Raw genomic sequence first — 24,515 nt, 5'->3', positions numbered from 1 at the left:
TATTTTCTCTTAAAGGCTAGGCAGTCCCCCCTCACAGTTCTCCCAATGTGTGCAGGTGCTACACAGAGTCCAACCCATACCAGAGTAGATGTGAACAACTACAGAGCTTAATATGATGTGTATCCATAAGGATGTCTAACTATATATGACTATTCAGCCTTGAATATGTTTTCTTTCTGCATCTTTGTTCAAAGTATTTCAGGTGCTTCATGTCTTAGGGGAAACCTTGGTATTTTTTCCTCCTTGATTCTTAAACCTTAAGGAAATGGTGGTGACAAATCACTTGTCTAATGTGAGTCTGCAGTACTGAAACTTTCTGGAAATGCAAACTTTCTTCAATAAACCAGTCCAATACTAGGGATGTGGTTTTTTTTTTTGTACAAGAATAGTCTGATTTACTTTATAGTGTCTATTTCCTTGAGTCTTGGTAAGATACTTTCTAAGAATATCAGTGCCTGTCCTTTTTGGGTAGCTCTGCTGTTAATTTTAATCTCCTTTCCTATAACTGTGGTTCCTTTGTATACAAGTGCACATTTCACTTAGCTGGCTTTGCAAAATAGAAGTTCCTCTTAAAAACCTTTTTATTTTAGGAACTTTTTGCTATTTGTTTGTTACTTCTAAGCCTGAGATTGTTTTCACTTTTCACATTAGATAGATCATGTACATTTATTTTACTATTGATACCTATCACAATACATTTATATGGAATACTGTCACACATACCAGCTACTGACAGCTAATATAAAGATTAGATTCCACAAAATTTAATCTGCATAGAGACCAGAAATGCATTAAATGCTGTAACGCAGGTAAGTCTGATTTCCCTTAATTTTAAATCCATTTTGTGTAGAATGTGGTATACTTGCTACAGATACCTACTTCTCTATTTTTGTTTGTCTTGTAGACAATTTGTCTTGAGTAGCTCATGTCTTCCAATGCTCAATAGCTTACATTTCTCATGGTCATTAGAGATGTGGTTAATAGTTGTTTTTAAGCACTATTAGTTAATTTTTGTTTGTGTCCATGTCTTTAACTCTTCTCCCAGTAACCTACCACTGGTAGGTGATCTCATACTGCGTGTAACTTTTAACAGTGAACAGAACGTGGAGTGGTCACCCCTCTGACTCCATGTGAGGTGGAGATCTGTGAGATAAATGATAGAGCTTTGGACTAATCATTCATTTGCAGATTAGTGTATCTGTGCCTGCCAGAACTTTACCAGATATTTATTTTTTCTGGTGCAAGCAATGTTTGACTTGAGTAATTCATATGGTATTAAAACCTGTATCTACTTGTAGTGTCCTTGTCACTGATATTCAGTGTTTAGGAAGTGAAGTGATACTCAACAGCAAAGTATTTAAACATCCCACTAGCTTGGTAAATATTTTGTATGCAACATCAGTTATCCTATAATTGCTTCAGCTATCAGTTGCACTATATAGAGCATTACTATTTGTGGCTTTCATTTTGAAAAGTAGCCAAAATAGAATATTCCAGCAAATGGTTGAGTGCCATTTGTTGGGGGGGAGTGTACAAAAAATTCTTGAAGTGATGACCTCTTAAAATTGTTTTTTTCTTTTTTTTTTTAACACATTACTTGATGAAATATATCCTCTTTCACTTTTATGACTTGAATATTTTCGTTAACTCTATTACAGATCTTTTCTGGTCACTGGACAGCCACTATATGGATTTCTTTTGTTTTTTTTAGGCATGCGTGTTGAGTGATCCATGCAACAGTGAAGAACCTGCCATTGTACATTCCATGTATTACTGTTGTACCATAGTTGCTCTTGATTCAGTTTAGCAGGATGCTGTTAATCCCTTCACCCTACAGTTTCTTTCAATGAAAACACTTGAAAAGACGAGAAACATGGTAGAGAGCCCAGAGCTACATGATGCTGCACTGTGTGGCTCCACAGCAATCTTTAATAATAGCCAATCCTGCCTTGGCGATGGTGGGCTTGCTTGGAGGAGGTTCTGCCTTCTTTTCTGCTGGGCTGCCTGCAGTGTTCAAAAAGAGGATACCATTAAAACCAAGAGTTGGTTAAGCTATTTCTTTGTACTTCTGGCTTAAAGGACATAAACCCCTCCTCCCCCTGCCCCCTTCCTGAACCTTTTTAACTTTTATTTCAATGATACATATATCAGTTTGGTAGAAACCAAGCTGCTCTGTGGATTCAAACTGCTCAAGATGACTTATCCCTTTAGGGTTTAAAGAATCCAGACATTTAAGGGTAAGCTTGTTCAATTCGGGTGCCCCTCTTCACAGCCACAGAGTCAGATAACAGATCCCTCTGTAGAAAGGCACTTACTGTGTGGAACCCCACCAACTACAGAGCTGAAGAACAAGAATATTGCTAAAGCTTGTTCTCTCAGACTTGGATGTCCAAACCAGGACAGCAAGAAAAAGGCAGACATACATTTAAAATAAAAAAGCAATTTTTTACAAAGATGATTTGGATTCAATGTTAAGGGGTAATTGGGCATCTAAGTGGCTGTAGCCTATCTTTTGGCAGTGGTTGGCCCAGCACAGCCTTTGAAAATGCCCTTCCTTCATCCTGCTGTCTGGAGTTTTTCCTGTTGTTGTTTTTCTTAATTATTGTTTGGAAACTCACTGGTAGGAGACTGTGTTGCTTTGTCTAAGGGTTTTAACTTGGTCCGTAGGAATTCAGCCATCTCCTTGTCTTCCTCTTTTTCTCTGGTGGGGGAAAAAAGAATCTGTTACAGAAATAATGTTTTCTCAGCAAATTGGGACAGTAAAAGGATACTGATTTAACACTTCAGTGAAAAAGACTTTGTCAAGAGTTTTAAAGAAAAGCATCAGGCTTTACTACACAAGTAAATTGACACTAATGTATTCACATCTGTATAGTGCACAGCTATACATTTTCAGTAGCCTATGATTAGGCTTCCGTATTGTCTGGCTGCCACTGAAGCTGTTGCAATTTGCATATTGAACTAGCAGATGAGAGCTCTGGATTACGTTAGTAGCTCAGGCTTTTGTCAGCTGCTACCTTTGGCCAGCCTCTCTTTGATCAACTGCTAGACTCTGGCAAACATTCTTCTCTCTCCTGTCCTTTGCCTGTTTAGAATTTAAACATGTTGGAACAGATACTGTCATTTAGGATAAATGGTCTGTTGGAGCCTTGAAACATTACTGTTGAAAAAAGATGGGAAGTAATAGACAAAACCCTATTTCCACAGCATTGGATTTCAGTGCAACAGCTGGAAATCAGCTGTCTAGGAAACCACAGGTTTTTTGTTATGCAAATCTGAGCTAAAATATTGAGATTCTGAACTTATACGTCAGGTTAGGTAGACCTGTAGCAATTCCATTCTCATCTTTCCAGACAATGGCATAGACAGAATAGTGATAATAAATGACTAAAGTATTCATTTTTATTTAAAAAAAAAAAAAAAAAAAAAAAAAAGATTCTATATGTCTACAAATATGCCCCTTGTAGAATTCTATTTCACATCTTCTACATGTGCCAAGAAGATTCTCTGGCAGCACCAGAAATCCTTCCCTTTGTAATAGTAAATGCCCAGTCACCCTCTGGGAAAGAAAGAAACCAAATCCCTCTGCCATCATTAGATGATGACGGAGCTATTTACGGGGTAAAGAGCAACAGGAGTGCAATAATGTAGTTTTATATATTTCTGTGGAACCAGATAGAGACTTGTAACTTGTCTTTAAAGAATCAATTCTCTCCCATTAATGTAAATGTTGGCAGTTGCTCCAGCATAGAATTAAGACTCATGAAATGTTGGGCATAAATTTGGTTGCTTTTAGTTCTTACCGTAATCTCTCTACCTCTGCATCATCTACAAGAAAATCTCTTTTTTGTACCAGTCTATGGATCTTCTGAATCAGTTCATCTTCTCTTTGTTTCTCCATCTTTGTTTTTTCTTTTTCTGGTCAAAAACAGGGGAGGGAAAATAAAAGAAAAAAAAAAAAGACTTCAGATTCCAGGGAGCTGGACAGGAGAAACTGCAGATGTCTAAGAATGATTTGCTGATGGAAGTCAGTGGTTTTGCAGACCTGAGTCACCAAAATCCAGCAAATTCTGGCTGCTTTTTCTTTTCTCTTCTACTTGTTTTCTCCTGTCTAATCTGAGGGGTTTGTCAAGATTATTTTTAATATTAAATTACTCTACAAGACAATACTTTGCTTTCCTAACTTTTTGAAAGCATTTTGGTATTTAAAGAAGTTCAATCATTAAAAAAAATCCACAGTACAAAATCCCCTTGGCTGTGCAGAAAATGAGACCATGCCAAAAGAAACTCTTTCTATTTTATAACAGCTCTGGCTGTTGGCTGCAACAGTTTTTCAAGCCTGTTAAGGCAGGCGAGCTGCAAATCCTGAAGTAATAGCATCAATGAATTGTATAATGTGGAAAAATAAACAAAGGTGTTTTTGTGCTTCAAAAGTCTGAGTAATTAATATGAACTTGTTAATTAGACAGTCTCGTGACTAGGTTGTCTATAAACAATGATTTTTGTGACACGAATCATGGGACTGTCACAAGCTAAAATCATCGTAAATACTAGGGATTACACAACTGTAGTTCAATGTTATAAAGCCACATGTAGTTAAGACAGACATCTTCAAACCTAGTAAGAAGGGCAGAGATGAGAAAGCCAGAGGCAAATCCCAGCCCACGTTTCCTCAGTAAGTTTAAAATTTTGATTAGTTGAGTAGACACTTTGCATTAAATCAAAGATTTTGGTTCTGAGGATTAGAACTGCATTTAGGGAACCATAAAACTAATATAAGAATTTTGAGAAGGGCAAGCTCCTGCAGTCTGATGCATCTGAGCAGCATTTGTTGTGTCTGCTGGTTGACCTTATACGTTCAATAATTTGAAACAGCTAAATAAATCGGACATTTGACAATGATTGCTTATTACAGATTAATTCTGAATCATGGGTTTCGTACTTCCTACTGGGAATTTCTGCAGTAAATCCACTCCTTAGTAATTGAGACAAAAGCACCTTAAGTGTAATATTTGAGACACTGTCATTCTGTAAGTCTCAGTCTAGAAGTTGTATTCCTTGAGAATTTCAGATTATGGTTTGTTAGTTGCAGAGTAAATGATTTATAATATTAGGCTGCTTTGCTTTGTCAGAAGTATTTTCTGTGTTTTATAAACAATGCAGGAATGTGGTTGAATTCTACAAAGATATTAAGACCTGTATTTTTACCTATGGAAAGTGTTCATGGTTGTGAGCAATGCTGAATCTGCAGCGGGGAATACTTAAAAACATTTAGATTTGCCTTGCCTCTTAAGCTTATGGAATGTGGGATTTTCTCTGCCTGCTACTGATAGTAGGAGCTAACTTTTGCTTTTTTTTTTTTTTTATCCTCTTCCTGAATCTCCCATCCCATTCTTCAGGAAACTGACTGCCAAATGATAAATGTATGCACATTAAATTGTGGTGTACTCTAGATGCTGTGTTCTAAAAGCCTGATCCCATGATGACTGCAATCCATGTCCACTGAAACCAAACAGTAGGGATCTGCTCATCAGCTGGTGAATACTGATCTGGATGTTATGAATGAACCCATTTCTGTGAAGTGTTTTTCTATGTTAGGCACATAAGCACTCAGTTGTGTGTGAGTGCCAGTGATGCCTTTGTTAAGGTAAAAGTAGTCTTACTGTGTCTGCCAAAAGGTGGTGCTGCTGGAACTGTGTATACTCAAATTCTGAAGTTTTGCTGAGATTTGTGGAGTGCTAAGGAGAAAGCTGTCTGATTCAGACAGAAGGCTGTCTGATCTCTGCTTAAGAAATGGACTAGAAAATAATTTTGAAAAGGTTAGAAAACAAAAACAAAGAACTGATTAACCCTATCTGTGAGACAAATGTAAACTTCTCTATTTCATGAATGACCTGCTCTGTTCTTTCTGGGGAGAAAGGTTTTCAAAGTTGCATAACAAAATATGGGAGGAAAAATAAGGATAACAGAAGGAGCATCAAAACCTGTCCTGAGTAGCTGGGCTGTAGCAACTTATCTGTGAAAGGTGCTAGAGCCAAATAATAATATCTAATGTAGGTAGCCTACTGAGGTACTGAGTGTTTTGCAGTGTTTCTATTTTTTCTTGAATAGAGTAGGGCTGTTATGAATGATCTAAAACAGCAAAGCTGTAGTGAAGCAAAATTCCTCATTGATTTCAGCTAGAGTTTAGATTTAAGAATTGCAAACACACACACAACTGTCTCTCCTTAGAGCAGTGAATTTGCAGCAAATTAAAGGCAAAACGCAAAGCACACCTTTTATCTCTCGCTTTTTGCGGAAGGCTTTCTTCTGAAAGGTAGCTATAACTGCAGCTGTGACAATGAATTGGTGTATCTAGGAAATAACAATCTTATTCACCATGATGGTTTTAAATCCTTCTCCATTCTCCCTTTTATCTCAGGTATCTCAGCATTCTGTCTTTACTTGACAATCTCTGTGCCAGTTGGCTCCCTTGATATTTCCAAGGGGGTGTAAGAGGGAGTGAATATGCACCTTGTCTGAGTGATAGTTGCAGGTTTGCTGTCAAGGGAGCAGTGAAGCATAGCATGAAAAGAAATTCAGAGACTGGGAGATTAAAGAGGGGAAGGAAGTAAAATGGGAATAAAAAATAAGGGCTGGAGGGAATATATGAAGACAGGAGACATGAAACTCAACCTTGTGGGGACATTTCTGATTGTGTTAGGAGCAGAGGCATGCTTCTGACACCAGCCCCACCCCTGCATCACCCAAGCATTATCCTAAAATTGAGCTGGAAACAGCCCGTACCTGGGATTGCTACCAAACTCTGCAGCTCTTTCTTAAGGTTCATAATGTCTTTGCACAGCTGGATGTCATCCATCCTGCAGAAACAGAAAAAATAACGTCAGAGGCATGCAAACTCCATCCTGCATTGCTGGAATCACAGATCTCATCTGAGTATGTGGTGCTGTCCCTTGCCTGAGACCTATGCATCAGCTTGAAATGCAGGGTTTTAACCTTGGGCTTCTGATGCTACTCATTCACTAATCCTGACAGTTGGCAAAAGCTGTACCATTCTGTATGTGTACCATTCTGTATGCACTGAATAGCTGCAGAAAAGACAGGTGCACCACACTGCCCATACTGCAGCAACAGCTTTCACTGGGAAAAGAGCAACGGTGAGAATAGCAGGGAGCCCGGGAAGGGTGGCAGAAGCTGATCCATTATTTGGCACAGCCAAGACAAGTTTACCTTGCACTACCAACTTCCTTTGTGACCTTACTAATGATTTAGCCTTGGCACAAAATCTGGAAGCTGTCATTAACTAGGCATGTAACTATTCTGAGGTCTTGAGCCTTAGGTGAATGTCTTCCATGGCTGATGTAAGTATTTCAAACCTTTGGTGGGTGCAGAAAACCCATTAATGCTGAGACACAGAAGATAATTAAAGATAAATAAGTCTGTAACATTAGCAGAAGCTGATGCACACCTTCAATTCTTATCGAAACTGCTACCTATCCTGGAAGCTGCAGTACTCAAATATTCCCCTGTAAGTTTGCAAATTTCAGTGTTAGCTTTCTGGCAAATGTATTTTAGTGCCTCTGTCATACTGACAGCCACACCTCAGGTGTTTCTCTGAAGGCTCCAACACAGGCTTCTATTCTGAAACCACCCCATAAAGAGCACAAAACCCAGCCCAACTGATTAGTTTTACATTCTTCACCTCAGATGTCACCAGTGCTGTCCTTGTCCATGGATCTGTTAGTCTTTGTTGCATGATGCTGTGCCTGAACTGCTTGTTTAAGCACCTGAAGGTAACTAGTGCTGTCAGAGCCTGGGCTGTCACAGTGATGTTTCAGGATAGGAAAGCTGAGAGATTAAGCATGTGCGTGAGAGTGAGCAAGCGTACAAAGGATAATGCAGTCAAATTATAGAATTAAGTGAAGAGTGGAAAAAGTAGGTGTTTCTGGCACAAATAAGACTTTAATCACAATCCAAGAGCTTTTACTCTCCCTGCCGCCTCTGCATGCAACGCGGGTCCCTGCGGGGAGCTGTCCCTCAGCTGCCTTGCTCATGTTATTAAAGCACGTTGATCCTTTCATTATTTGCTGCTTTGGTTAACTCCATCTTGCCTGTTCTCCTACATCCGCTGTGCTATGACAGCCCTTCCTGCTGTCTTTGTACTTCTTTCTTCCCCAGCTGTGACAGTGAAATACCTTTCATAACATTCTTCACTGCTAACCTCTTCTCCTTGTTTAGGAACTGCTGTCCCCCCAGCTGGGGGCCTGCTCCCCTGCTGTACAGCTGGCTTTCGAGGGGACGGTCAGCAGGCCAGCCGCAGGGCTCCCCCAGGCTGGCTGCTGAGCACACCTGCAGGCAGAGACCATCACATGGTGACTTTTCTGACGTGGCCTCCCCATGTTACTCACGCTTATCACAAGCAAAGCTCTTTTTACTCTTGAGACCCATCATGTTAAATGGTACTGAAGTTACTTTTATCAATTAACGATCTTAAGCACCATTCCCACAGGAGAATCAATATTCAAAATGGGCTGGGATGTGAGCAAGCGCCAAAGCTCTTTATCCATTCAACGTTCAGGCAGTTTGGGTGTCATCTTAATATAAGGAGCATTAATGTGCTCGAGGAAAATCACCATGGTTAACAGAAAGAAGACAGTTTCTTGGCAGAACTGTTCACTATCGTACTACTGTATACAAATGATATCTAGGGGGCAGACCCACAACTAGTGAAGAGAGCAGGGAGTTTCTACAGCAGGAGATCTCCATGACGTGTGAAGAGAGGGCAGTCTTTTTCCTGTGTGAGGTAGATTGGGCTTCATCCTGGGGTGATCTGAAAGATACTAACTAAAATAGTTCACTTTGAATTTTCAGGAGTTTAAATTATCATTGGCAGTATGTTCCAAGTGAGCAAGATCACTTATATCTGGTAATCCCTACAGCCCCTATGCTCAATATTACCTACTGGGGGGAAAGTACTGTGCTTTTACCCCAGCTGCAGGTGCAATTGCCCCTATTTTTTTTGTTTGTTTTTACCTGACTGCAGAGCATATAGCTTGCACTCTCCTTATTTATTCTATACATTTCTTTTTCCTGACACCCAAACTTTGCTCCTGCTTCTAACCCCCAGAAGAGAAGTGAAGATGTGGCCAAGCACTTAAAGGCTCTAACAGCTCTGTGACACCCTGACTTCCAAACGTCACGCTCCAGGTGCTCGCTCTAGAGTCCGAGCTCTGTAGGCCAGCGTGTTACGATGATGAACAAAGATTAAACTGACCATCTGTACCAATCCCTTAGGCACATGGAACATCTTTCCTCCCATCTGTGTCAAATCGCCTTTGCTTCTCATCCAATCCACGGTGCTGACTGGGGGCAGGGGGGGAGATGTGGTTAAATGAGTAAAGGAGGGCTCTGGGATATATTCATAGAAACCCCATGAAAGCAGGAGGTATAGTTGCTTATAACTATTAAAAAAAAAAATAAAAATCACATGTGCTAGCAATTAATACTGAACACAGGGCAACATTTGCTGTCCTGGGCAAGGGTCACCTCATTGCTTTCAAGGAAAAGAGGAAGAACTGGATAAGACAGCCCTTGGAAGGCCATTTAATCTAAACCATTACAATGGACCTCCCTATCTCCCTCTCTTTTCTTCCATGTTCTCTGGTTCTTGGATGTGAGCAGTTAAAGCTTAAGAGAAGTTACTGCTACTTCTGGGGGGAAAAAGAGGCAAATTCCAGTGGATTTTTCATTTGAAAAATGGATAGTCAGCAAGACTGAGAGCATATTTGTAGCACTGTCAGACCTCTTAAGGAAGTAAAAAAGAGGTTTGGGGAATAAGAGTACAGGAAGATGCATAATAGAGAAAAATAAAACTCCTTTGGGTCTCAACCTTCTACAGAGAAGCTGGAGAAATATGGTGAGACTAATTCTGTAGCACTTTCAGTTGCATGTTCTAGGTGAAATCTGTCAGATTATAAGAGGAAAAGCTACACAGACTGTTGTCCAGCATATTTAAGAGCACTGTTACGCTTCCTGTGCACCTGCAGCACAATCAGGTTGTTGTTCTGTGCTGAATGCAATAGGATCCCTATAGATACAGCATGGCATGGGGTACTGAAATAATATCCTCCAGGCCTGTTTCAGCAATCTGCTGCTCAACATATATGTATAAAATTTGCAATATAAACACAACCTTTGCTGAACTCTCAGTCCTCTGGAATAGACAACACATCCTTTCCAGTCCCTGCAAAACCATTTTTGATGTAGAAAAACCACCAGTAAACCAAACAGCAGTTATAAATTTCAGTTCCCCCCAAAGCCAAGCTTTAAATGTCTGCTCAGCAACCCTAAACTCATGAGTTACAAGGATGATAAAACATTTCTCTTATTAAGAGCCCAAATCCATTCCTGGAGTCGTTGCAATAGTATTGGAGTAGGGCTGAATTCTTAGTGTGTTTCCATGTATTCTTGATGAACTGTTTGATTATCTCCTTTTCTCATTCTTGATGGCTTACTGCAAGGAACCTTCTGTAGGCTTGGCGATATCACAGAAGGATGCATTATTCTTTTTTTCCTCTTGGTTTTTCTAGCTGTATTATCAAAACCTAAAAGCAGACTCTCGGTTTGCCCAAAAAAAAAAAGATAAAATACTCATAACGAATAAACAGCGCGAGCAAAAGATTTTCTAAACATGTCACAAAATGACAGGAAAATAAGTGGGTCGGAAGAGCCTGCAATAATCGGGCACGGTGACTCAGCCCTAATGCATGTTTCTTTGGTCCACTTCCCAGGAGCAGAGCGCTCCGAGCGCTGTCATTGCCACAGGAGCCCCAGGTGAGGTGCCAGCGTGAGTCACCTCTGCCCGGCACCATCTGGGCAGAGGGGAGCAGGGCAAGGAAACAGAAAGAGGAGACCTCTCACTCAGCTGCACCCTGGCAGGTCTCAAAGGCTGGGGAAGATTAACAGCAGGCAGGGAGGGATTAAAAAAGAAACGTTCTGTGCTGGACGTGGCAGGAGTGTTTTGTTTTGTTTCAACTGAAATTATTCCAGGACAGCTAAATTCTTCATTCTTTATTTCCACCTGGGGAAGAAAACCTGACTCCAATAGTATAAAACTCAGGTACCATCTATAGCCATGCTTTCTTCAAGAAGAAAAGCAAAAATGATAGTAAAAAGCAATAGGAAAACCACTAAATGCTCACCATAATGGTCAGCCAGAAAGAAAAAGAGGTGGCCAACCAGTCTGTCAAATGCTTAAAATTGTAAGAGCTATTAATAACAGCTGCAAAACCATCAAATATATTTTCCATTTATTTTAGGAGAAGCAGAGCAGTTCAGCTTGTCTAGACAGCTGCTACCTTTGCTGAATGAATTTTGAAGATAGAAAAAGGTCTGTGCTCCCTCTGACATGTCTTGGGGAGTGGGGGGTGAGATTATGTTTTCTGTTATTGTATTAAAGTGAAGATATTAAAAAAAATAAATAAATAAAAATAAAAAAAAGAATGTAGAGTGGATTTTGTTGATTTCTTTCCCTCTCTTTCAAGAGGCTTTGCAAGCACTTAGATTATTTTTAGTTCTGTTTTAATGTACACCCATCCCAGAAGGAAAATACTCAGAGAAATGTTAGAGTTCTTGAAGACTTTGATAGTGCATGCCCAAGAGATGGCACAAGAATCAGCTGTCATGCTGAATCACACGTTGACATGAGTGCATGTATCTGGAGAAGGTCTTATAGGGATAAGACGCTCATCTTCTTGGTGGTGTCACCAATGAACGTGTTGAACACCAGCCAAGCACAGCCAGAAGTGATGGAGGGATCTGGCTGAAGTAAAGAGCTGTGCAGAAATAGAAGCAACTTGCTACAGACAGAGATGGCAAAGTGTAGTCAAGCTGCAGATTTGTTAAAGTGAGGACTGAGGTGTCAGGGAGGATGCCTTTGGAGACTTCAGGTATTTAAGGCCTTCATGAAGCTGTGGGGAAACAGAAATGGTGAAAGTATTCTGTGAATAGACGGAAAGGAGAAGTTTAAGTATGCCCGCTCTTCTATGTTTGACTTCATTTTGTCCCTGTCAACTTATCTTAGTTTCTTAAAGCTCCTAATTATAAAGCTGTGAAATCACAGGCGACATTTAATGAATATACCACACGTTTTCTGAGTCATTATGGTATGTGTTTATCACCTTGTTATTTAGCTCAGCACCTGGTGCTGCTCATGCTGGAAGACAGAGCTGACAATTAAGATAACAGATTGCTGACCATCCTGCTTGGCAGGTCAGGTTACAAATCAAAACCCTATGATTAACTTTAACTATTAAAATAAGGGACTCCACCTTTTCTAGTTAAAAACACTCTCCAATGGATAGAAGCCCTGGACTGCCACATTGTAAAGTTACGTTGTAATTCAGCTGTCTTTTCATTCAACTGAAGATGGCAGGACTTGAAAATCCTAGTCCCTGGAGGTCACATTTAAGGCATATTTCAGAGAAATTCAGAACAGTGTCTAAAGAAGCTGTCTGTATTTCATTCTTACTGACATTGTTAAATTCTCTTGAGCTTGGCCATCTCTGCCAGTTATGAAGTTTTACAGCCAGCTTCAGTAGTAATAAGAGAAGGAGCTTTCCTCGAAATGCTGCACTGTAGAAGGAAATATTTCTCTCTGTGACAAAAATTGTCTAATCTAATTTATCTAAAAACATAAAATACAGTCGTTGGATTTAAATTCAGAAGTATCTAAGCGCCATCACAGTAGCATACAGAAGATTGAATGTTAAAAGCACAGGGCCAACTTATGTATGCAGTTCATTTAAACTGGTCTGGTAATTTTATTTTTTGTTATTAGGCAGTAGAAGTAGGAACCTCTAGTTTTGGTCATGTATCATTTTTAGCAGAATCAGCGATAACTTTTCTTCTTAATTTGCCTCCATATTTGACTTTTCTTATTTTTAAAACCAGAAGAGCAACTATTTTCTACCAAAGCTGAAAAGAATATGAAAGTATCTGGCATAAAATTAAACACTGGCAGCCAGTCTATCTCAGGAGTTTCCAATTCACTGCCGAATCACAGCTGATCTGTACTCTTCTATTTATAGCTGAAGACAAGTGAGAGAGACCACAGAGAGATCACACAGCAAGAGTTGTATGTTATTACAGAGCATCTCCACCAAGTAGAAGATCAACTGTGCAAAAGGGGGGGGGCACAATATTGCTGTGAGTACTGTATATGCAGGATGTGTTAAGCATACATTATCTTATAACACATTATCTATTAACAGAGATCACTCCATTCTCTAATCATGCAAACCAGTCCATGGGTAGCTGAGAACTGAAGTCAAAAACAGTTTGCTATGAACAGTTACATTTGGAAATGCAGTGTTAAATTACTGACCTAAGAATGACTAATTCAAAAGATTAAAGATGGACAGAGCTGCTTCCTCTTCTGTTAACAGCAATTTGTGACAACCACAGCATCTACTCAGTGTAGAAAATGTTATTTAAAGAAAAGTTGCTATGACATAATTATTTTCCTAGCTGCCCAATAGAGATAGTAATGAGAATTTCCCCCTTTTGCATTTTTTTCTAAGATGCAAATATCTTAACTAACAGGTACCAAGCCTACAATTCATTAAATACTTTTCTAATTATGTTTATCATTATACAACAATATAAAAATATATTTATTTTCTGAGTCTTTTAGCATAGTACTTTCACTGCCACATGGTTGAAATTGTAATGCCAAATTTTCCTCCGCAATTGATTGCGATCAAACAGGGCAAAGGAGATGGGTCTGCAGAGAGATCAATGTGAACAAACGGATTTTTCTTGCCTCTCTGACAGCTAACTTGTATTTACACTTCCATCTTAATGTGCATGATATCGAGCTTTGCAATTCTATCCTGAAGTTGCGTTCCTGAGGCTTCCAGGCTCCCATCTGTAAAGCTGGGGATTCTCACTAGAGCTGAACTTTTCAGGAGTTCCCAGTCCTACAATGGGCACACCGACCTCCCTGGGGCTTCCAAGTCCATGGCTGTCCCCTAGAAATGCTTTCCCTAATCTCAGAAGCCTTAGGCTTGGCGCCTGGCAACTTCCCTTACAGGTACTAGTTTGGGCCACTTCCCAGCTTACAGTTTCCTTGTTATTCCCTCAAAGAGGCTGGGTATTTACAGATGAAACACCACTGGAATGTGCTTGGGATGGGAAAGGTGAATGGAAAATAGAGTCACAGCCACAAATTAACCCTATCTTGCAGAACAGCGTGTACCACACCAGGCTATGCCAATGGGACATCCCTCATAAAGCTGGGCTTGGTATTTTCCTTTATGGGATTTGCCCACATCCTGACACATATATTTATTGAAATATATGCATCATCACACAACTGCCTCATTCTCTCTAGGATCCCAGAGTGCACTGTATGTTCCTAGAGCAAGACATAATCTGAAAAGAGAAAAAAAAAAACAAAAAACAAAAAACAAAAAACACCACAGGAAGGAATTCATAGCAAGTTATATTGCATAGCTAAGATTATAGTACTGTGAAGGACAGATTTATTACTGCTTTCCATGAAAAGAGATTTTATCAGAAACACAGACAACAGCTACAACTCTATTCATAACAAAAAAAAAAAAAAAAAAAAAAAAAAAAAGTTGGTGGTGTTTCTTTGCACTATAGTAACAGCTAGATGCCAAAATCAGAGAAAAGTACTGGGTGTTATACATAGAAGTAGTCTTAAGAGAATTCCATGCTTAACAGAGGAGAGAAAACAGAAAATACACAGAGCAAAGAAAAAGTAGCAGGGAAAGAATCAAAACTAGCCAAAAAAGCAAAAGCTGGAACATCTGCTCAGCAATACATAGCCAGCAAGTGATTACCACTACCCACACCTTTGACATTTGGTGCATGTTTTTACACCTCTCCCTCCTTCTTACACTCACCCAGTGTGATGCTCATTGTGTGTCACTCTTGCCACATGTGGCATTAAGCCACTGAAAATTAACAGCTGATGCTACATTCACGAGTCACTAGAAACAAAGCATTTGGTCGAAGATTTAACTAAAATTTAAAATGATCTTCATTCATACAAAGGCAACAATCACTGCAGCATTTTCTTACTTCAGAATAGAAATATTCTGCTTACGCAGGCTCCTTTGCACAGCAGTACTTTTCAAATTTAGCCAGTAAGGAGAGAGAGACTGTTTAATTTTCCTACTTTGTGTGAGTCTAGGATATTTACTGTACCCATTCTAAATTTGAACACAGGCTTTCTAATTCATTTTATTGAAGGTAATCATAACCAAATGAATTAACCTCTCATTTCTGCAGTTCTTGTATAGCTTCACTTTACAGTGACCGCATAAAGCCAGGCAATCAGCAGACATACCTTCAGAGAATCACAGAATGGTTTGGGTTGGAAGGGCCTTAAATCCCATTCAGTTCCAATCTCCCTGCCATGGGCAGGGACACCTCCCACTACATCAGGGTGCCCAGGGCTTGTCCAACCTGGCCTTGAACCCCTCCAGGGATGGGGCATCCACAGCTTCTCTGGGCAGCCTTTTCCATTGCCTCACCACCCTCTGAACGAAGAATTTCCTGCTAACATCTAATCTAAATCTCCCCTCTTTTAGTTTAAAACCATTCCCCCTAGTATTATCAGTATCTGCCCATGTAAAAAGTCATTCCCCATCTTTAAGTATCTTTAAGCTCCCTTTAAGTACTGAAAGGCTACAATGATGTCCACACGGAATCTTCTCTACTTCAGGCTGAACATCCCCAGCTCTCTCACAGAAGAGATGCTCCAGCCCTCTAATCAATTTCATGGCCTCCTCTGGACCTGCTCTAAGAGCTCCACATCCTTCTTGTGCTGGGGGCCCCACACCTGGACGCGGGACTCCAGGTGAGGCCTCATGAGAGCAGAGCAGAGAGGGCCCCTCCCGGCCCTCCCTGCTGGTCACACCTCTGTTGATGCAGCCGGCCTTCTGGGCTGCAGGCACACACTGCTGGCTCACATTGAGCTTTGCAGCCCCCAGAACCCCCAAGTCCTTCTCCACAGTACAACAAACCTTGCTGTACTTCAAAATACCGATAAGCTGTCAATAATCCAAAAGACATAAAGGTAAGAATCCTATCTGACCTTCGTTGTGTGTTACTATCCTTAAAAAGAACTTTCGCTGTTATTTTTTCTCCATGATGAATTTACCCTAAGTTTAAAAATCCACCTTAATGTCCAATGAATATGATATAGACTAACAACCATTAGTTACTATCCCACCTGTACTACTACTGGCAATAGGTACATCAATGTCATAGCAGCAAAAGAGAGATTTCTTGTTGTTTTTGTTTGTTTGTTTTTGTGAAGTGGGAAAAGGATAAAGATTAAAAAGGCAAAGTAAGCCTAATTGGAAGAAAAAAAAAAAAAAAAAAAAAAAAAAAAAAAAAAAACTCCAAGGATTAATTATTTATGCTGGCCTGCTAATGAAGCTGTGGGGCTGCTATCAGGAGTTTATTACCAGGGCAATGTTTAGTTGCAGCAAATGTATAAATGTATCTATGTAAAAGGTAATTGTTCCTGAGATTATAAGTAAGCAAACGTAATAGTGTAAAATGGTCTGAAAAACAGAATGGATCTACGGAGAATTTGGATGATGTAGATGTTATGAGCACTCTGGAGATGAGGGAGTGATCTAAAGTGTGTATGGAGAGCGTACAAAGACAATGACCGATTTTAATTCTAAGTCATTGTGGAGGTAAATCTAGGTTTTTCAGTGTTAGTTTAGCACTGTAATAACCACACAGACATTAAGCAAATATTGTGTGTATTATATTGGTAATATTTTTACCAATAAAACAAGGTTAATGAGGTAAGTAAAACTATTTTCAACAATCACCTAGAGCAAACTAACAGGGCTTACTATTTAATATCCTATATGCTCTGTACATTAAAAAATTGCCATTCAATATTGCCCACGTGGCAGAAATAACCACTCCCAAGATAGCTATCACAGGCAGAAGCAGCTTCCACAGTTTTAGTTCAAGGTCATCCAATATAGCTGGCTTCAAGTTTTGCTCTCCATCTGGAAGGCCAGCAGTATCAGGCACTGGCAGATTTCCCAAGGAGCATGTTTCATGATGACAGGGAATGCTATTTTATAAGAACTCAGTGCCTTTTCTGTTCACAGCCATAGGCAGTAACTGTGGATGATAAAATCTCACCTATGCTATTAATATTTACTGGGTCAGAATATGCTAATATATTTTTAAATGCACAGATTCTGCACAACAAATGATCCTGAACTCCAGTTTTTTATCTGTTCCTGTCTCACAGAGTAGTCTGAGGTTTTGCTGCCTGACCATCCATCAGCTGAATGGAGCCAACACATGCATTATCCATTTTTACAATCATGTTTTTCAGGGTGGTAGATTTCCATGCTCTGCAGTGATATGAATCCTAACTGCTTCTGAAGCCAAACACAAGTATCCATAGCAGTAACACATTAAATGCACAAGGTGGAGGACGCTGCATGAGCAGCTCCCTTGGCTTCTGGGTCTGTTATCTACCCAGAAAAGAAAAGGGGGGGGAAAAAAAAAAGTGGAACAGGAGAATTTCAAAGGCAGACAGCGTGTGCAATTTCTGAAGTGGTATGTTTGCTTTCCTTAGCAGCAAAGACAGATTGGAAATTTACAGTTTGACCCAAAACTCATATTACAGAGAACATTTTAGGAAATGAGCTGAGAGAAGCATGAGAAGAGAATGAGAGGGAATGCCATCTAACTATAAATGGATGCTTTTATGTACATACTGTCTACTTCGTATCAAGATGGCCTGAGTCCTCAGCTTTTCTGAAAATAAACTCAGAAGAGCTGGAGATAGTAGATGTTGGTTTTAAGCTGTGTTTTCATCTCCTGGGCAGGTTGGAGGTGGTCACAACAATTCCTAGCATAATTGTGAAAGTTCTTTAAATATCAGCAGATATTGTGCATAGATATTTGTCTCAGCTAAAATATGATTGTATAATGTAAATTGGGGCATTATCTAATCAAGGAAAGCTTGCTTTTATAATCTGAAAATTTGTTCCACTTCGGGTAATTATCCATAGCAAGAAGGTACTCAGCTGGAAATAATGTGGAAAACCTGTATATGAAGAGTACAGCTGTCTTCAGCTGCCCTTCTTTTCCTTAAAGTATGAAACAATAGAAGGGACTAAGCAAAGGACAGGTTGACAAAGGCTAATATCTTACTTGCAGTTTGCACCAAGCTCTGAGAAACATCATGACCCATTAAGTGATTGTTTCAGATGATTTTGCTTCCTGTATTTCTTTGTATTGTTAAAAAAGAAAAATACAAATAATCAGAAAGCTGGCCTCTTTTGTACATGCTACCAATATGAAATATTCCTCTGTGGTATAAAGTGTGTAATCTGTTTAATTGATAGAAGAGTTCAGCTACTTCAATTGCCTTTGAAGTCACAACTTATTAGGGTTCAGGTTTCAGGCTAAGAATATAATCATTCTGCCATCATACTTTGAATTTTATTGAACTTCACTAAGCAAATTAAAACCCCACATTTTACAATATTTTTGTCAATAAAAAAGCATCACAAATTTCAAAGTTTGACAAAGTCACACTGTTTACATGTATTTTGTTTTTCAATTATTTTATTTTTTATTACTGAGACTTGTCTCACATTATGTTTAGCACACTAGCAAGATTTTTCTACTTCTGTCTGGAAGGCAGACACATAAGAGTAGAAAGAAGTTTAAAAGCAGTACAAAAGAGAGAACAACCACGTGTATCGAAACTGTATTTGTGGTCTTCACTTAAAAATCGCTGCTATTTCATTTTAAGACAGGAGAAATCATCTCTTTCCACTGTTTTCAATGAGTTCCATGTATTTCGGGAAGTTTTTCTTTAGCACAGTGATAGGCAGACCACATAAGTATCTATATTTGTCTTTGAGAAAACAGCAAATTTTTGGCCTGGCACTGTAAACTCATAAATATTGCTCTGTGGAGCTGTGGCCTTTACATGATTTGTGGGCCTGGTACAGGTAAAACTGCAACACCTTAAGGATGTCTCCTGAATTTTAAGATAATGTTGACAGATATAAGTCTATACCTGAATTATCCACTGGTCAGGGAAGATGCAATTTCTGGAACCTGTCAGTAGTAGTTGTAGTCATTGGAGGCGGTCACTGGAAAAACATAGTTTTTTGAGAGCCTTAGCTGGCAGCCCACAGCCCTCTGTGCCACACAGCCCAAGACACAGTAAAAGGTGTGCAGGTAGCTTGTGAGGAAGGAAAAAAAATCCTCAGAACTATTGGAAGAGGAAGGTGGGTACCAGGAGATCAGTCTGCGCAATCCCTACAGGCTAGGCAGTCATTTTGTGTTGTGTGGCTGAGCGCCCACCAACTGGGCAGCCATTTTGTGTTCTGTGGCTGAATGCCCCCCAACTGGGCAGCCATTTTGTATTGTGTGGCTGAGCACCCACCAACTGGGCAGCCATTTTGTGTTGTGTGGTTGAGCTCCCACCAGCTGGGCAGCCATTTTGTGTTGTGTGGCTGAGCTCCCACCAACTGGGCAGCCATTTTGTGCTGTGTGGTTGAGCACCCACCAACTGGCAGCCATTTTGTGCTGTGTGGTTGAGTTCCCACAGACTGGGCAGCCATTTTGTCTCATAGAAAGACACAGTGTTTATTTGGCCTGTGAGATCCAGTAGGCAGGTAGTATTGCCTCCTGTGGCTTCACAGTGGAAGGACTCCTTCTAAACTTGAAAAATAAAAGGGTGTCTCTCATTAAAGGAAGTTTTGATGCCCTTTCCCTTCTTTAACCCGAATCATGAACCTGCAGGTAGGTGAAGTCTTTTGTGATTGATTTCAGTATCATGTGAGTGACTGCTGCTGACTGGGTACCCAAATCTCTTTCAAAAGGTGGAAACCTTCTTCCTGAAGAGACAAATCTTTCAGTCGCCCAGAGCAGCAACTGTAAGTAATTTTAATTTCCAATAGAGCATAAAGTAACTTGCTTATTTAGTGCCACCACTGCAAAGAAGTGGAGCAAAAAGGGGGGAAATTCATTAAAAATAAATAAATAAATAAAGTTTTGATATTTTAACTCAATACTTGGTTACAGAAATCCATATGATTTTTTTTTTGTCCAAATATAATTGTAAGTTTCTTCACTTTAATTTGAGAAAACTGAAAATCTGGGTCTGTTGAATTACTGATACGTTTGACAGACATAGGCTAACAGATCAGATACTGAATAGAACCTGCTTAGATTTATATTAGAAAAAAGATAAATATATGGTATTAGATGACTTTGGAACACTACTGAGTATCACCGTTAAAGTCTGATATTATCAAGTCCATTTATTTTTAAACTAAATCCCACTGCCTGATTCTCTTCCTCTGATACTTTAGGTCTTGCTTTGACTTAATAATGATGATTAAGTATCTGTCTTTTCTTTCTTCACCATCCCACTCTTTCTTTCACCCCTACTGAGTGACCCTTTTAAAGCTTTTAAGAGGAACTATCTAGTAAAGATTTCTAGCTACTGAAGTGATACCAACCATGAGTACCGTGATGTAACATTTGTGTAGTGATGGAAGAACAACATATTTTATCCTTTTTGTTGTCCTACAGACTCCATTAGTCATTGGTGTTATTTTCTTCTGCGGGGGAAGGTAATATGTGCCTCAAAATATTAACACCAACTAAAATAAGGTCTCCCTGCCTTAACTTTAAAAGCGAGCAAAGTTATCTGTATGTCTTGCTAAATATTCCCTCACTGGAGTTCACGTTGCTTTGAACAGAAAAAGATCTTCGAAAATTTCAGAGATACAATATGTAGATCACAGCTGAGAAACTGCCTTAAAGAATATTACATTATATTGATGATCTTGCATAGCAGCAGGAAAATTTAGCTGGTTCATGCACAGAAGACTGAGAAAATGCAAACTGACACCAGGCCTGCTGAGCATCCACACACTGCTAGGTTTTGTTTGTTTGTTTTTGTACTGTCTGTTATGCTAACCTGGAGCATTTCTCTGCCAAATGCCCTTATTTTATGGCTACTGCATTTGTTTGGGCAAAATGTTGACATAACTGTTAGAACATAACAAGTCTTGTTGCAAAGCTGTTCCATACATCAGTGAAGGTGAGTTTTATTATTGCACCTTGGTCTGCTTTGTGCATCTTCTTCAAGGTAAACAGTAATTTCAGTTAGCTGCCAGAGCAAGGTACTTCCATAGATTAAACCTCCATGGCTCTGACAGGGGAAAGGCTTGCTCTAATTTCTCTCAACAACGGGTCTGGCTTGGGGTGTTTTGTTTCCTTATTCTTAAGTGTAAACGTTGTTAAAATACAGAATCTGTGTGGTGAAAAAAGAACTGTGGTAGTTGCTGGTGTGTATAAGTAAAGCTGACAGGCTGCAATGCCTCCAACAGGGGAGAGCCACAGCCACCATTTGGGCTTGTGATACACTCAGAGCATAAACCCTCTAGCTTATTCCTTTTTTTTTTTTTTTCCCTCTCCTTTAAATAACAGCTACAATATACTTTGTCCTAGCTTTAGGATCTGGCTACATGTGAATGCAAAAAATAAGTAATACAGAGAAACAGTGAGAAGAATGAACCATTATTTTTTAAAAAGCAGATACAAATGTAATCTGTGGCTGGATGTGTAACTGATACGGAATTAGTGCATCATATTGTTCATGCTTTTGTAAGAACTAAATAACACCCAGTTTAAATGAAGAGAATTTCTATTCTGTTGCTAACAGCATGAGAGAAAAAACAGCAGGAATACAAACATACCACACGTTGTCTCTGTTACTATATGTATGTCTTATCCTTTGTTATAATAGAACAAAAGGCTAAAGTGGGCATACAAACTAAAGCGATCTTGTTCTCATTAATGCTATCTTCAATTCTATGGTCTGGGCACAGGTGTAGCAGTACTAGTTGGCAGCCACATGTTCAAAGCCAAGTGAGTTTTAAACCTTTCTGACACAGTGCAGTTTCATGTAGTTGGTTTTATAGGTCATTCATTGGAGAATCTAGTCCTGTCAAGAGAAACTAATTACTAAAATTCATGACCTACATACAGACTTCTTGTCTTGGTATACTGGCAATCCACTACTTCAGGAAATAACTGAAAAGCAGTAAATATGGCCACATATAAAGTCTTCCACAGTATGTCTGTGAATGAGAGTTTATGTAATTTGCCTAAACAGGTACAAAACTTGGACCACTGAGGTAACTGTGATTTGTGCTGTTAATCTCAGCAGGAGGTTAATGTATTCAGGTTAATATATGTTGTTAAAAGACAAATACAGCCGGGCCCCTGTCATTGTAAACTACTCAGAATGAAAGGCAGTAAAGAACAGCTGCTGACACACTAGTTGGGCACCACTAGCAACATCCTTCCCATTCACTGTTTTTGTCAGGAATAAAATGTAAAAAACATTTTTACAAATTAGACAAAAGTCAAATAGATAATTTGCTGGACTCCAAAAGGGTATTAAGGGAAGCATGTTCTAATTCTGGAGGTCTTTGTGTGAGAGGGACTGCTTTTTGTTTCACATATAGTGCAGCCAATATAAAGAACTTGCTTCTTATAAATGGGCTTAGAAAGATAGGAAACCTACAGGGGGCTTTAAAAATCATGATCAGTGCAGTCTTGGGTTGCAAGCAGAGTGCCAGTACAGACAGAGATGTATCTCACCATTTTACCCTGTGGTGTTAACAAACTGAATTTTACTTCCTGAACAATTAATGAGCAGAGCCAGGACATTGTGCTACAGAGAAGGGAGGAGTCAGGCTAGAAACATGGGTGAACATCCCTGGAACAGTTGGTGTGCTGCTGCTGAAGGAATGAGAGGGGCTGTGGCACAGACCTCAGTCTGAAGGCAGTGGCAGCAGCAACCAGCTTAGCTTTCCAGGACTTAGGAAATACAAAGTAGTAGAGCCATCTCTGACAGTTGCTGCCTCTGTCACCTGCCTGCTTTGCTAATACCTAGGACCAGCTTTAGTGGAGACTTTGATACAGCTGCTCAGAAAAGCTTTGCTCACTGAGACAGTGGACAGCTGGGGAGTCCTCCTGGGTAGCTCTAGGCAGGGCATGTTTGGATATCTAAGGCAGGAAAAGCAGTGTGCACAGAACGAATGTCAGTTATATTCCCTTTTCAATAACCAAGCTCCTCTGTGTTCAGTTCATTACTGCAATACCTGCCAAGCAATACAGAGGGGTGAGTGTGATGAGTGTGAGCACAGGGGAAATGAAAAGAACAGACTGAATACAAGAACAAATAGAACAAGGGGAGAACATGCAGAAATATGACAAGCTGGTGTCTACCATGGCTTTCATTCACTGGGACAGTTTATTTCTGTCCCAGTGAATGAAAGCCATGGTAGTTTATTTCTGTCCCAGTGCTTTGTTTGATATAGAAAACGTTAAGAGAACTGTAGGGTTCAATTATGTGGCTTTTTTCAGATTAAATTTATGTACAAGCCAATTATCAAGTACTAACTTGATTACCAGGAGCAAATATGACAAAACTGGGTTTGTTTACTGTATTTGTAGCACTACAGCACTGTTAAAGGTCAGAGTAACTGTAACGAGTCATTATTTCCAAAAATCTCTAAGCAGTGACTGTATATATGCTCTGTGCTGTTTGCAGGTAAAGCTTCCTACGTCTGGCAGCACAAGTAAGTCAGGGCCCTGAAATTAACCTCCAGTAATAATAGTTAAAGTGCCAGTCTTATCTTTTTACCTTACAAGCAGAAGAGATGATCTCTGGAGGTCCCTTCCAACTGAAACCATTCTGTGATTCTGCGAGATTTTTTTTCCTGGTAATGTAGCTTCATTATTGCCAAGAAATGGTGTTCAGCAGGTTTTTAGACCTACTGGAGTCGGCCTGTCAGCAAAGGCGCTAGTTTCTGATCTCCAATAGTCAAAGACAGATGGGACTTCAAAATAATATACTCCCTATTAATAAGTCCTTATCTTCTAAATTTAGTGATAAAGGAATATAAACCGTACTGACTTCATCATCAGAATGGGATTAATATTCATTAACTTTTAGTGGGGCTCCTATGCCTGACCCTTTTGGCAGTTTTGAAAATCTCTCATGGAATCTTACTATTTAATTTGATGCATCAAAATGTGTTTTGTGTTCAAAACTTAACAGCTTCCATTTAACAAATGTCAAACCTTGGCTGCTTTTAGTCCAGAACACAGTGTGCTCTCTTGTGACATGAGCTAAGACCACTAATGAAGTGAGGAGCAAAGCCTGAATTAGCTTCAGACAAATATCATTCCCACAACGGACTGAAGTCAGGTATAAAAATATGCTCTGTAGACACACACTTCACTAAAGTTTCCTTTTGTAAGTAATAGATCCATTTTATACAGTCTGCAAATCATGCTGAATAGAAAAGGTAATTTCCTCTGCAACTACAAAAATCATTTCCCAGCGGCATTTTGCAAGCATTCACCTAGCTGGAATGCTCTTTATCTTTCTT

At 39.6% G+C, this 24,515-nt stretch overlaps 1 protein-coding gene across 1 annotated transcript in view; it reads right to left on the bottom strand.

Annotated features, from left to right (window-relative positions):
• Positions 1-1,891: 1,891 nt before the first annotated feature.
• The window catches only part of BMERB1 (bMERB domain containing 1), a gene marked incomplete at its 3' end in the record, with an annotated part of 47,852 nt that continues 25,228 nt past the window's right edge, over positions 1,892-24,515 (bottom strand). Inside the window, exons 3-6 of the mRNA XM_084296128.1 lie at positions 6,787-6,860; positions 3,804-3,918; positions 2,619-2,701; positions 1,892-2,004 (exon numbers count right to left, since the gene is read on the bottom strand). Coding sequence (XP_084152254.1) covers positions 1,892-2,004; positions 2,619-2,701; positions 3,804-3,918; positions 6,787-6,860 — 385 coding nt within the window. The remainder of the gene's footprint in view (positions 2,005-2,618; positions 2,702-3,803; positions 3,919-6,786; positions 6,861-24,515) is intronic.

This window comes from Netta rufina (assembly GCF_964035555.1).
Source record: "Netta rufina genome assembly, chromosome: 15".
Taxonomy (NCBI): domain Eukaryota; kingdom Metazoa; phylum Chordata; class Aves; order Anseriformes; family Anatidae; genus Netta; species Netta rufina.
The sequence above is the reverse complement of the archived record's forward strand: the minus strand, read 5'-3'. Positions and strand labels throughout refer to the sequence as shown.